This window comes from Xiphophorus maculatus, chromosome 22, assembly GCF_002775205.1.
Source record: "Xiphophorus maculatus strain JP 163 A chromosome 22, X_maculatus-5.0-male, whole genome shotgun sequence".
In the NCBI taxonomy this organism is placed as follows: Eukaryota; Metazoa; Chordata; class Actinopteri; order Cyprinodontiformes; family Poeciliidae; genus Xiphophorus; species Xiphophorus maculatus.
The window spans coordinates 21,411,631-21,425,061 of record NC_036464.1 but is presented as its reverse complement, the minus strand read 5'-3'; the positions used below and the strand labels follow the sequence as shown (position 1 = coordinate 21,425,061).

The 13,431-nt window shown below is 40.3% G+C and overlaps 1 protein-coding gene across 16 annotated transcripts in view; it reads left to right on the top strand.

Moving 5' to 3' along the window:
• The first annotated feature begins 218 nt into the window (after positions 1-218).
• Positions 219-13,431, top strand: part of LOC102219759 (calcium/calmodulin-dependent protein kinase type II subunit gamma-like) — a 57,448-nt gene continuing 44,235 nt past the window's right edge. For all 16 annotated transcript variants that reach the window (XR_002752242.1, XR_002752241.1, XM_023328088.1 and 13 more), the window contains exons 1-2: positions 219-342; positions 1,336-1,430. Coding sequence is in view for 14 of the 16 variants with exons in the window: in XM_023328088.1 (XP_023183856.1) it covers positions 278-342; positions 1,336-1,430 (160 nt within the window). In the remaining 2 variants the exon portion in view is untranslated. The remainder of the gene's footprint in view (positions 343-1,335; positions 1,431-13,431) is intronic.

The window sequence follows — 13,431 nt, the reverse complement described above, 5'->3', positions numbered from 1 at the left end:
AATAAATCATTCCTGTAAAAACGGCAAAGCTTTGTTAAAAAAATAACAACAAACAAAAAACGGTTGCTCTATTTCGGGAAATTATTTTAAATGAATAAAAACAACAACAACAAAAATTTCCTCTCCAGAGTGACACCTCTTGTTAACAGAAGATCTGTGTTACTACAGCTCCCACTGTGACTGCTCCCTCCCCTCTCCTCTCTTCCCCTCCCACTCCACGCTCCTCGCTCTGAGATCAAGCCTCTCTTCCCCTCTCCGAGCCTTCACTTCAGTCAACATGGCCACACTTGTAACCTCCACCAGGTTCACAGACGAGTATCAGCTGTACGAGGAACTCGGAAAGTAAGCGACCGACAACGCTGCCGCTGCTTTTTCTTGTTGCGTTCACTCTCTCTGTGCGTGTGCCTGCGTGTGTCTGCGTGTTTACACGTTTTCCTCCTCTGTGCTGCTGCCGCTGCCGCCGCCGCTGCTGCCATTGTGTGTGCGCTTTACTTCAAGTGTTGACAGGGGCTGGATTGGGTCTGTCAAAAAATGTAACAGGGGAAGGCTGCGGGCGATCTGCCGTGCAACAGTAAGCTGTCAGCGGGCTCTCGTAAGCGCTGCAGAGGCTTGTGTTTAATCCCGAGTGTGCGCTTTTTCTTTTTTTTTTTTTAAAGGCGCAAGGCGCCATTGTGGCTCTTTATTAAAAATGAGGAACACCTTGTGTGATTTATCTGCAGGTAGCACGCCTCGATACTTGGTTTGCATTTGCCCCGTTGTCTTGTGGCATCTCCGCTCAGCTCTGCTTATTCCCAAAGCAGCCTGCACAAGAGTCACAATTATTGTTATCATTATTGTTATTATTATTATTATTATTACATGTATATATATATTTTTGCTGCAGTAAGATTTTGGTGTTTGCAAATAGACATGCTTAGAAACATGAAAAGCGCCACTTTAGTTGCAGCGTATTGTGCAGGCAGGGGCTACAAAGCCACTTTGTAACATCTTATCTCTAATAGAGCTGCTCCACCTACCAGCACAGACAACAGCGCGACTTTAAAGGAGGCGTCCGTGCTAAAAAAAACAAACCAAAAAAAAAAATGTGGTCAGGTTGCATAGATAACTGTGACTTCTACCTTTCACTGCAGCCCCTCTAACATTTCCTTCAGCTTTTCCGGTTATGCACTAACAGACCTAAACCCAATAGGTACAGCAGACTGTGTTTAATATGAATGCCCTCCCTCTGTAGGTGAAAATTAAGCATGCCTGGCTTTTCAGTGTGTGTGTAAGTTCAGCAGTTGTTCATGTCTGAAGTGGTCCTCCTCACTGCTCTCTCAATCTCTCCGTCTCCAGGGGGGCCTTCTCCGTCGTCCGCCGCTGCGTCAAGAAGTCCACGGGACAGGAGTATGCTGCTAAAATCATCAACACCAAAAAGCTCTCCGCCAGAGGTTAGTAGAAGCAGTGTGAAGATTCTGCATGCTGACGAGGTTTGTTTCTTGGTGAGCAGCGAGCCGGGTGCAGACGTCCTCCACTTGAGAGAGGAGATTCCCTGACGGCCCTCTGAGGTGTGGCGCTTTAAGCCTTCACAGAAAAAAATCGGTGGATTTTGGGCTCTTGTCTGCAACCAGTTTTGGGGGGATTGTTGTGGTTGGTGTGCAGCAAGTGAGTGCTTGACCCCGAGCTTTAAATATCCTCAACTACCGTTTTTTGCAACTTGTGACTAGTTGTGCAATCTGCTGCTGATCAGAAATGTTTTAAGAATAAAGACTGACTTCCTGGTTTTACGCATGTTCCGTAAGTCTTCTGCCATCTCATTTAAAAAAAACAAACCACAATGACGTTGATAAAATATTAGTTCTTGACAGCAACAGATAAAACATCTAAAGTAAGTTTCAAGAGTCTCTTAACTATCTTTGTGGTTTGTCATACTGATTTTTGGTGATTTTTAGTTTAAGTCCTGTTGATCCCGACTGAATCCAAGTTTGTTTGTTTTTGTTTAGAGTATTAAGGCCAATTTGTTTTATCTTTTTTTTTTTTTTTAAACTGCAGCTTATCATACATTGTCTGACATAAATCCGTGGCTGGGAAAAATTGGAGCGTCTTCAGTTGTTGATCCACATTTATATGACACAAGTGGCTAAAACAGAATGGAAACTGGACCCATTTAGTTATGGGGGGGGGAGGAAAAAGTACAAATGTTTATTTCTTTTTAAAGAGTTATTCCAACTTCTGTGGGGGGGAATAAAGTGAGGTGCGTTCACTGGTGTAGGAAAAGTATACGAATTGGGTGCGCTGCTAGTGACAAAGGTAGAAAAGGCAAAGGCTTGTTGAGCTTTATCCCATCCTGTTTGTGCTCACAAGGCAGAATCAGCAGTTGCAGGAAGTCAGTGACGTCGGCCAATTTAGATTAAATATGGCCGCAGTGCATTGAGAAAGTTCCAGTAGTTCCACATCAAACCTGTCACAAGTAAATGCGTTATAAATCTCTATTCATGAGAATGTTCAGCGTCTGTTTAAGTGCGTCGAATTCAGAGAATGCTTTGTGGTCGGCATGCATTGCTATGTGGTTAAGGGACTACAGTTGCTAAAGCTAAAGTCCAAGAATACTTGAGACCCCACGTAAAAACAGCTATGACCTTCTACTTTCATAGTTCACACACCAAACATGTCCTAATGTAATTAATAAGCAGAGTGAAAAGTGTCTTAGCACTTACCAGAGAAACATTTACAGCCTTTCTTTTTTTCCACTCTTGGCGGTACAGCCAATCCGTGCCAAGGAAGATAAATGGTGCTGCTGGATTGGCCGATTTGAAAACAGCAGCCAATAGCGTGTCAGGTAGCTTTGCGTCTAGGTAGCACAGCTTGCAAAGCTGCAGCCTTCCCTTGCATCTAACCTGATTCCAAGTCCCAGCTGGCCAAATCTTAAATGTTTACTAGAACTGCACCAATAAACCAGCGAGAGATCAGAATCATCCAATTTCCCCTTGATCTGCTCCGACTGGTGATCGTAGGGTCAAATACTGATGTTTTAAAAAAAACTTACTAAATGCCTCAAGACTAGCAACACACACAAGTTGCATTAACCAGCTGCCTGTACTTTGATGCGATTTTTGATAGAGATGGGCCTCTCCAATATTAATATCTGTATCAATCCCAATACCGAAAAAAAAATAGATCGGGTATCGTTGACATTGTGCCCAATCTATAAGCGCAGATCTATTTAGTGTATTGCTTTACTTTGTTCTCATGCTTTATTATTTATTTTACATTATATTCAGATTTCCTAATTGTGCTTTCTGAACCATTTAAAAGGTTGGCTGCAGTTTAATTTTTGCACGTTTGACCAAAGAAGTCAGCGTGTTGTTTCAGTTTGAGTTAGTTTCTTTATTATTTATTTTTGCGTTGCGCTGACTGAGCAAATGAAAGCTGTGTTGTTTTTACATGTCTGACCAAGTTTGTGAAGCTAGTGGTGTGTCTAAATGTGCTGTACTGCTAGAGAGTTCTCAAATCCATTTTTAATTCAGTGATTTTTTGTCTGTTTAAAAAAAAAAAAGTCACGTTTTAAGTCCATTCATCACTGTTTGTCTGTGTCGGGTCGGTATCGCCCGATGCTAAACCTCGGATATCACTATCGATATCAGAAGTGAAAAAAGTGTATTGGTGCACCCCTAGTTGTTTTGCATATATATATATATATATAAAATCAGATCAAGATTGGAGACAAGCACTTCGATGGATCAATAGGGATAATCATTTACGTCCTCAGCTTGCTGATTAGAAAACTATTGAGTCTATCTGAGAACCTGCAGCACTTTGTTTTTCCTTCCTATAGTATTGAGGAAACCTCGCAGAAATACTGAAGATCAGTTTTGACTTGGAAAATCCTCTTCGGAGCATCTCTGAAAATTACCCTTCCGTTCTGTTCATTTTTGGATCATAGCCATAGGAATCCACGTTTTTACACGTCTTTGCAGGCATTAGAGCGCCCGGTGATGGGAATACATCCCTCCATACAGTCGTGTAGCTGCGCAGTTGGCCTCGGACTTGGTCGCGATGCTACTGTGTTACTTGTTACGTCAGGGAGTTTGATACACAACCCAGACTGTGTGTGTGTTTATGCCATGCGGTGTGCGTGCGTGCGTGTTTTTCCACCAGCAGCAGTGGCAGCGGAGAAACGCATATTCAAATACCACCTCCTGTGTTTTGGTATTTGCAGCAGATTTGTTGTCGCCGTCTGCCCGTTAAGCTGTGCGTGTGTCATAGAGTCTCATCTGCCATGTAGCCAAATCCAAGCATATTTAATCCGTCGGTTGTTTTGGTCACCATACGCATTTGTGTTTGCACATGTATCTCACTGCTCTTCCTCAAGTCTTGAAAGTTTGCATGTTCATGCTACATATTGTGTGTGTGTGTTTGTTTGCAGCCTGTCTGGCCCAGTAAACAACAGAGCAGCCCACCAAAGGCTTGACGGATGATGTGAGCTGCAGATTAGGGCCAGTTCTGAACTGATTGGGCTGCCGTGGTCTCCGGGGAGCCAGGCTCTCTCCACGCCCAGGCGATTTTCTTTTTCCCTTTTAAAGCGTTTTTCTCCCGTCCCTCTGCGCTCGTGTGTCTGTAAACAGATGATTGACTGGAGCAGGGATCTTTAAAAATCCCCTTTCACCATCCCATTTGATGGCGTCTGCATGCTGACGCTTGTCCGGAGCTTGCAACCCAGCAACGGCGGAGGTGAAACTCTTGGCTCAATTGGGTGTCTGGACAGAGAAACTCATATCTTTGTGGTTCAATGCGTCAGTTTTTGTTGTTTTTTTTTTTTGTGGTCACAGAGCTCATAAGAAAAACAAACAAAAAAACAAAACGTACTGACAGATGGCAACTTTTTACTCTTACACGCCGCATTTTTTGTTTCTCACATCACTTTGCTATTTAACCAAGCAAAGTGCCTATGTGAGTATAGTTAGTCATACTGTCCCTCAGTGCACAGGGCTCTTAATCAGAGCTGAAATGTGTTTTCTTCCAACATGCAGGTCAGCTTCATTCACACTGCAGTGATCTGAAAGTGACATAGAAACATTCATGCCTAAACATGCAACGGAAGGAAAACATGCTTTTCCTTCCGTTGTAGCAATTTCTGTTTCCATCCTAGAGTCCGTCCTGCCGATTCCGATCTTATTATATATTTTTCTTTCTGAAGTGTATAACACATAAAACTGACAAATGGGTTACAGGTTTTTTTTATGAACATATTATTTTAGAATCCAGCCGAAAATTTAATAATTGCTGAATAAAATAACACTTTAGTTGTGTGATAAAGCACTTGAAATCGGATAGTGACTTTGTAACCTATAAATGTGGCCATTTCTGAGTTGTGATGCATTCAATGAAAGCAAATCCGTGATTATTTTGGATCTATTGAGGATTTATTTATTTTTAACTTTTACATATTGTCCTAAATTATCTGATATAAGGGTGTTTGAAATTGACAAAAACAAATACGGTTATAGAGAGCTGAGCAATAAATCGATAGCAATATATGTTGTGAAGGAGGAGATTGCGCTCATGTCTTCTTCTGAGGTTTTTGTTTCCTTCAGTGGTTCTTGGTGCAGCGCCACCACAGGTGAAGGGCGTGTAACAGGTTTGTCAATGAGTTTGGGTTGCTTGAATCAATGCAGCGTTAAAGTGAGTGGCAGCAGCTGAAACCATCACAAATGTTGCAATTTTGGTCCCCAGTCAAACCGAGTTTACCGGACTATCAGGTGTGTGATTAGATGTGTCCCTGGTTCACATAAATCAAATGGCAGAGTTACTTCCTCAGTATGCAGTCGAGGTCTGCTAATGAACTGGCTATCTGACTCAGGTGTGTTGAAGCAGTGACGCATCTAAAAGTTGCAGGACATCGGCCCTCGAGGCCTTGATTGGAAAACAACAACTCTCCTGTGGGGAGGAAAATGTTCACCAACTTAGCTGAGTTAGCCAAACCCTGCACAGGGAAAATGCCTCAGCAGTGAGATGGACAAATGAGTCATTAAGACATGAATCGCTGCCTCTGCTCAAGATGAATCTAGTTTTAATCTTGTTGCATCCTGCCTCCTCGATTTAGTAAAGACACAAAGTGTTGAATGTTTGCATAAGACTTTACCTTGGAGAAGTTCATTTGATTTGGTGGGGGGGGGGGTTCTGTTTAGGTAAACCAGATTTGCAATGATGTTTTTTTACAGCTTGATCCAAATTTAGAGCAACTGGTCATCCATCATGCTAGCAACAGAAGCAGGAGGTTCACCATGTCGCCTGTAAATAAATACACGCGCTAGCTGCCCGTGAGCTCCTTGTCACTGTTTGCAAACACTGAACATACTCTATATTAGCTCTGATAGCTTGATGTCTGGGCAACTTCACGAGGCCGTCTGTGCCTAAGAGGGTTGTGTGCGTGGGCGGGATTAAGGCCTCATTCTCCGTGGCTCAGGGAGGGCCCGATGACGGCGAGGTCGCCGATTATGGCTGGGTCATGCAGCGTCACGAGCGTGTGCGCAGTTGCTGCAGCAAACAAAATTTGCTGCAGCGCGTTTCCGGTTGGATTTTGCGGTGCTGACTGGTGGGATTTAACAGTGTTTATTTCTGAAACGGGGCCCAGGCTAACCGTTGCTTCATTTGAATGCTTTCTGGATTTTGACTCCATTTAGCTGTACCCCTCACCCTGCCAAGTTGTAATAACGTTTTCACATTTAAACCTCACAGCAGGGGAACACACACACAGCTGCTCCGTGTTCGCGTCAAACACCTCTGTGTTTTTTAACCTGCAGGTCTGTGGAGGGGAAAGGTTAGCAAACCTTTCATTACAAGTTTATTTCTAATGCTTTTCTTGTTCTGTACGAAAGTCTTGCATCACTGTCAAATATTTTTTTTAGCCTATAATGACAAGTGATCTCAAATTTAAAGAAAATCTGCCTGGTTCTGAAGCCAGATAATCTAGCATTTCACAAAAAAATAGTATTTAGACATGTCTGTGTTTAGGTCGCAAACGCAAATCACACAAAAGCTTCCACAGCTACTCACTATGTAAAAAGTTTAACTGATTCTATGTTTCACACAGTGATGACTTTAGCGCCGTCTTCCAGCAGTATGATGATTATTCTCACCTGGAGGCAACAGTGGCACTGACAAAAATCCTAAAGTAGAGCTGGGATTAGAGCTGCTTGTTGATTTAGTGGCTGATGTCTTTTGTTGCTCTTATTAAAAATGGCTACAAATAAAAAGAATATTGTTTTCTCACCTTGTCTTTGTGATGACCCATGATTTTTGGTGGCAAAAGTGTAGAAACAAAGTAGATTAAGACGAAATGCCAGAGATCATTAGTGTGTACATGCCAGATTCATGGTTAAGATCTTAATCTTCATATCTTTTATAGAAATTGAGTATAAGCAGGAAGTACACATTCTTCTGGGTTGTGTTAAAAAAAATGCAGTTATATTGTCCTTACTTTGGTACTTTCAAGAATAAAACTATAAACTATAGAGGAAAAACTGTTAATGTCCATATCTATATGTGCTTATAACATATGCAGAAATTGAACAGTGAAACACTATTTTGCCGTAATTCAACGGAGACAAGGAATTAAAACAAATGTTACATTTATAGTTCAACTTGTGACAATCCACCAGTTTATTTGCAGATTCAAAGGAACAGCACACTGAGGCAACCCTGAGAGAACTGCAAGTTGTTCACAAGCTCCATTCTTCCTGAATCGATCCATCAATAACCGAGCTGCAGTTTGTCACACTACATATTACACAATAAATGTGTCACAGTTGCTCTCGTCAGCTGTGTGACCATGGGAAAACTCCTATTGTTCTGATGTATTGCACTGGTGAAGAAATTGTCACTTTTTTTTTTTTTTGTCTGTTTGTTGAGCTTCAGCTCTATATTTGATTTGGCCAAGTTTGTTTTCTTTCCACTCCTGAAACCGTGTCTGAGATTCAATAGACCTTTGGGCTAAAAAACAAAACAAAACTGGTTTCAAGAAAAACATCCAATAAGACTGGAGACGTGCTGCTACAGGTAGGAGCGTTGGAAGGTTGGCTTGATCATCACGTCAATGAAAACACTTAACGCCACTCGGCGAAGCCGGAACAGGTTCGTAGGGCTGGAAATTCATTATGGTGGATGATATGGTTCCCTCTGTCCCAGTATGTGTGGAAGAAATTCAATAAACCACAACATGTACTGCACATATGACTTTTTTTCACTTGTTAATCTAAACCTTTGGACCTGAGCTTTGTTATGATGAGTAAATAGGTCATGTGATGTCATCTGCTGCTTCCTCTTTTGTGGAGTAAACGTCTCATTGGAAACTCACAAAAAGGTGAATCCAGCCTTAACCAGAGATGGCGCTAAAGCAATCATAAACCACAACATGTTAGCAATTCAGCAGCCTCGCTACTTTGCCCTTTTTGACTTATGACACCTTCAGGCACAGAAATAAATGTAGGTCACCAGCACTTGCAGTGTAGAATGGATAGAAACCTAAGGAAATGGATGCAAATCTGCTCCGTATGTATTGCTGGCTGATCTTTGCTGTCAGACAGAGCTTTTATTTTATTGTAGGCAAGAAAACTCGAAATCTGCACCACATATTGTTCCAGGTTGCGACGTGGTTTTAGATGCAGCCTTCTGATGTGAAGATAAGAAACCGGGATAGGCTGGCGGCACTCATCCTACTGCTGAATTATTGAAATACACGCTGCTTTCCTCTTACTGCACATGGGCAAGAGTTTAAGATTGGTCCCTCACGTTGCTTTTTTCTCTTTCTTACTACTTTTTTTTTTTACTTCCATTCCTCAAGCAGTTTTCCTTCATGTCTCGTTTCATCCTCAGCCTTCTCTCCTTCTCTCTCCCTTTCTGTTTTGTCTCGTTCTCCTCCCTTTGTCTCGTAATCTCCTGCCCTCTCCTTCTTCTTCCCGAGCCGCAGCATCACAGGCCACACAGGCGAGCATGCCGTGTGTGTGTGCGCATTGTTTTTTTTTTAGTATTCAGCCTTTTGGTGCACTCTCTCTCGCTGTAGGCTCATTGGCGAGGGGGCAGATAAACGTGGCTGTGCCGCGCCGTCAATGTTTAATGGGACAACAGTGAATATTTAATGAGGGAGAGAATGGGAGAGTTGGATATGGAAATGGAAAGATGTAGGTCTGGAGACGGTCAGGGTGGTACAGCAGTCAGTGGTGGTTCTCGTCTTCCCACAGGGTGGAAACATTCCTCCTTCATCGGGGCGTTTGATAAAAACAAAATCGCTGGGCTTTGCAATACTCTCCTAAGGCGAAATGACCTCAAGAAAAAAAAGGCAACATAAATGGAATGTTAATTTTCTGTTTAGTTTTGTCACATTCCTGGAAATGATTGGGTGATGCAGATCTTAGGATCTTGCATGGAAAGGTTTTGGATGTCACTTCTTGTCATGTCCAAAATAGAAATTTTTAAATTTCAAAGTAGGACATTTTCTCAACATCGGCAGCACTAAGTGTCGATCATACACACACATAAATGAAAAATCACAAATTTCACCAGCTCTGCAATGTATTGTATCAGAGTTAATATCTGCATCTCTAATCGTGCAATTAATGAACATCTTGGTTGCGATATTTGTATCGCAAGTGCAAATGTATGCAAATTCTGCATGTCAGGAATATATCTGACCTGTTGGAAGGACTTTTACTGCCCTTGATGTCAATGCCTGATGTGGGTTTTTAGAAGCTCGTCACAATGGTAAGGACACTGCGACGAGGGAAGAGAGTCATAATTATAATCTACATCATTTTTTCAATATTCAGTATTGGTACACTTCCTGCATCCTGATTCTGAAGTTTACTCACACAAATTTACCAACGATTAAATTTGAGATTTTAAATCTTTAACATATAATACTGACAGCATAGGATAAATTGATGAAGGCTCGATATTTCCTATCTGAATCTGCAGGACAACCACTACCACAGCCTGATGCTGAAGTTAGCATGTAATTTGTAGCTTTTGAATGTGGACATTTAAAGGGTTATTTCACTTTTAACGCATCTTTACAGAATCTGAGTAATCTTTTAATCAAAAGCATATCTCTCTTAACGGGAAATGACTAAAATATATTTTAAAAACTGCTAAAATAGTCCACATGCACATAATGAAACCTTGTCTTAAACCTTTAAAATGTCATGATTGCTTTAGATGGTTGATTACACAAAAAAAATTCATTTTCACAAATATAACAAAGGACTCAATTACCTGACATTCTGACCACTGTACAAAACAGGGTCATTTATCAGGGATTATTTGTTTACCATGTATGACATCTTAAGTCTTTGAAACTAAGTATATTTCTCATTATGGAGATCACGAAAGTGATCAGATTTGAATGTAGAAAAGTCCTGACATCATTAGTAAACATCTCTATGTGATACAAATAATTATGAAGTGGTGGAAGATTTTAGAATGGTTTTCTGAGTACTGTCAGCCTGTTCCAAGAGATATCCCTATTGGTCAACCATGTCAACACAACAGGGCAACTCTAGAACTACTTCCTTCAAAATCAGAATCTTAAACTTGCTTCCATATCCAGGACATACAGTACAGACCAAAAGTTTGGACACACCTTCTAATTCAATGGGTTTTCTTTATTTTCATGACTATTTATAAGGCAGGAAATCCCACTTATTAACCTGACAGGGCAACACCTATGAAGTGAAAACCATTTCAGGTGACGACCTCTTGAAGCTCATCAAGAAAATGCAGAGTGTGTGCAAAGCAGTAATCACAGCAAAAGGTTGCTACTTTGAAGAAACTAGAATATAAGGGCTATTTTCAGTTGTTTTACACTTTTTTGTTTAGTGCATATTTCCACATGTGTTATTCATAGTTTTGATGCCATCAGTGTGAATCTACAATGTCAATAGTCATGAAACTAAAGGAAACTCATTGAATTAAAAAGTGTGTCCAAACTTTTGGTCTGTACTGTATAATAATTGCGTATAATGTCGTCAGACAGCCCTACATTTCTATCCACCAGCAGCTTTGATTAGACGCAACCATGAGTAGCAACACTCCATTTGACAATAGTTATGTTAAATGGAAGAATTTGAAATTCTGTTTGAATGTTTCAGTGCCAAAGGTGGTCACAGTCACTGTATATGCGTGTTTGGTGGTGTGTTCAAACTTTATAGGTGTGTCGGATACCATCCGTAGCATAATGCTGTTTCCCAAAGGAAGACATGTTTTCATAAAGATTATTTATTGCAATAGTCGCAAGAATGAAATGGCAATAAAAACAAGCTTTGCTCACAGGAGAGGCATCCAGCAATGATGTGACAGTCAGGGTTTGAGTCGCTCCGTGTTCGGCGGTTTAATCGCTTTATGCCGAGCGTGGGCTCACATTGAGACGCTTTGAATTTTGTATTTCTTCATTGTTTGTTTTTTTGATTTTACTGCCATGCCTCACAAAGGTTTACTTTTAGTTTTATATGGTCCTTTCCTCTGAGGTGGTGTGTCTGATGCATTCATTTAGTTAATAAGTATAATAATTATTAGCATTTTTACGACGGCGACAGCAATAAAAACAACAATACTAAAAGCGACAATAAAAACAATAGACTTTTAATGTGCTAAAATTTATTTGGTGGTCATATACATGCAGAAGCCAAAATAATTTGGTCTGTAAATGAAAGTGTTGAGGCTATAAATAAACATAAACAGCTATTTCCTAATTATGAGTAGTTTTCCCTGGGTTATTCTTCTGGTGCTTTTCTTTAACTATATATCAGGTTACATACTCTTCAAATTTGGTTATGTAAAGTAGAGTCAGCAGGTCTAGATTAAAATTCTTAGAATTACTGAGATCTGGAGCACATTTACAAATACATCAGGAGTGTGGACTAATAAGAGCTTGCAAAATATTTATTTAACTTGCCTTTTTTTTCTATTTTGACACATTACAAACACAAAATGTAATGTATTTTAGTGGGATTTTATGCAATAGATCCACACAACGGAGGGTATCCATTTCTCTAACAGCTGCTGGTGCTGTTATGCAACGCTGGTGGAGACATGCACAAGTAGAGACTGACTTTGTTTTTTTTTTTTTCTTCCATTTTTCTGTGCAAAGCAGTTCAAGCTCAGTCAGGTTAGGTGGAAAGCAGCTGTGAACAGCAGCATTCAAGTTTTGCCACAGATTCTCCATTGGATTTAGCTCTGCTCTCTGAATGGGTTTGTCTAATATAAACTTCGGCTTGTATGTTCAAGGTTGATGCCCTACGGGAAGGTAAACCTCCACCCCAATGTAATATGTTTTTGGACTGTGGGAGGAAGCCAGAGTACCCGGAGAGTACCCAGGGAGAAAAGGCTCTAGGCTGGGATTTGAACCCAGAACCTTCTGGCTGCAAGTTTTTTTGTTACACATTTATTTATATATATATATATATATATATATATATATATATATATATATATATATATATATATATATATATATATATATATATATATATATATATATCCATCCATCCATTTTCTAACACCCTTGTCCCTAGTGAGGTCAGGAGGTGCTGGTGCCTATCTCCAGCTAACGTTCCGGGCGAGAGGCGGGGTTCACCCTGGACAGGTCGCCAGTCTGTCACATATACAGTGTATATTTATATACTTGTGCCTTTTGTTGTTTGTTTTTCCCAGCTCCTAGCCAAGCAGTGCATTTTCATGGTAACTGCTAATTTACATTTCATGTAACAGAAAGCCAAAATTACATAACATGGTCATGATATTCCCAGTATGTCATCCTGCACGTACTGAAGGATTTAATGCAGTCAGATTAACCTCGTCTTTTCAGAATACCTCTCATAGTTGGTAATGTCAACATAAATGCTTTTCATCTCCAGCATCTTTCATTAGATTATCCAAAAGAAGACGATTGCTATTTGCAAACAGAGGGATCTGTTGGCTTATTATGTCAGATTCGCAGATTCTTGCCAAAATTGATAATAAAAAACAAAACAAAATGCTTTTTACTATAAAGCAAAATGTGCATTCCTACACAGTTGAAAAAAGTCTGGAAATTGATTTTAGTCCTTTCTTGATCTGAAGAGTTATGAATTATTTATATTTTTAGACTCTTCTACCTTTTTATTGTCTTATTTTCCATCCATCGATCCAAATGTCCATGGAGAAGACATTAGATGCATGCAGTGACATTAAGTGCTTGTTTGTTTCAGTCTTTTTGACTGAAAATAAAAAATGGATGCAGAGTTACGTTGAAAACCTCACGTGAAATCACCATCAAGGTTGGAGAAATCTCTGACAAGATGAAGTCAGATGTGGAGAAGCTTTTTTTATTATAATTTTTTATAAGAAAAAAAGATAAGATAAATCTTTATTGTCATTGTCACAAGGACAACGAAATTCAAAGAGTGCCATCAGTTGGTG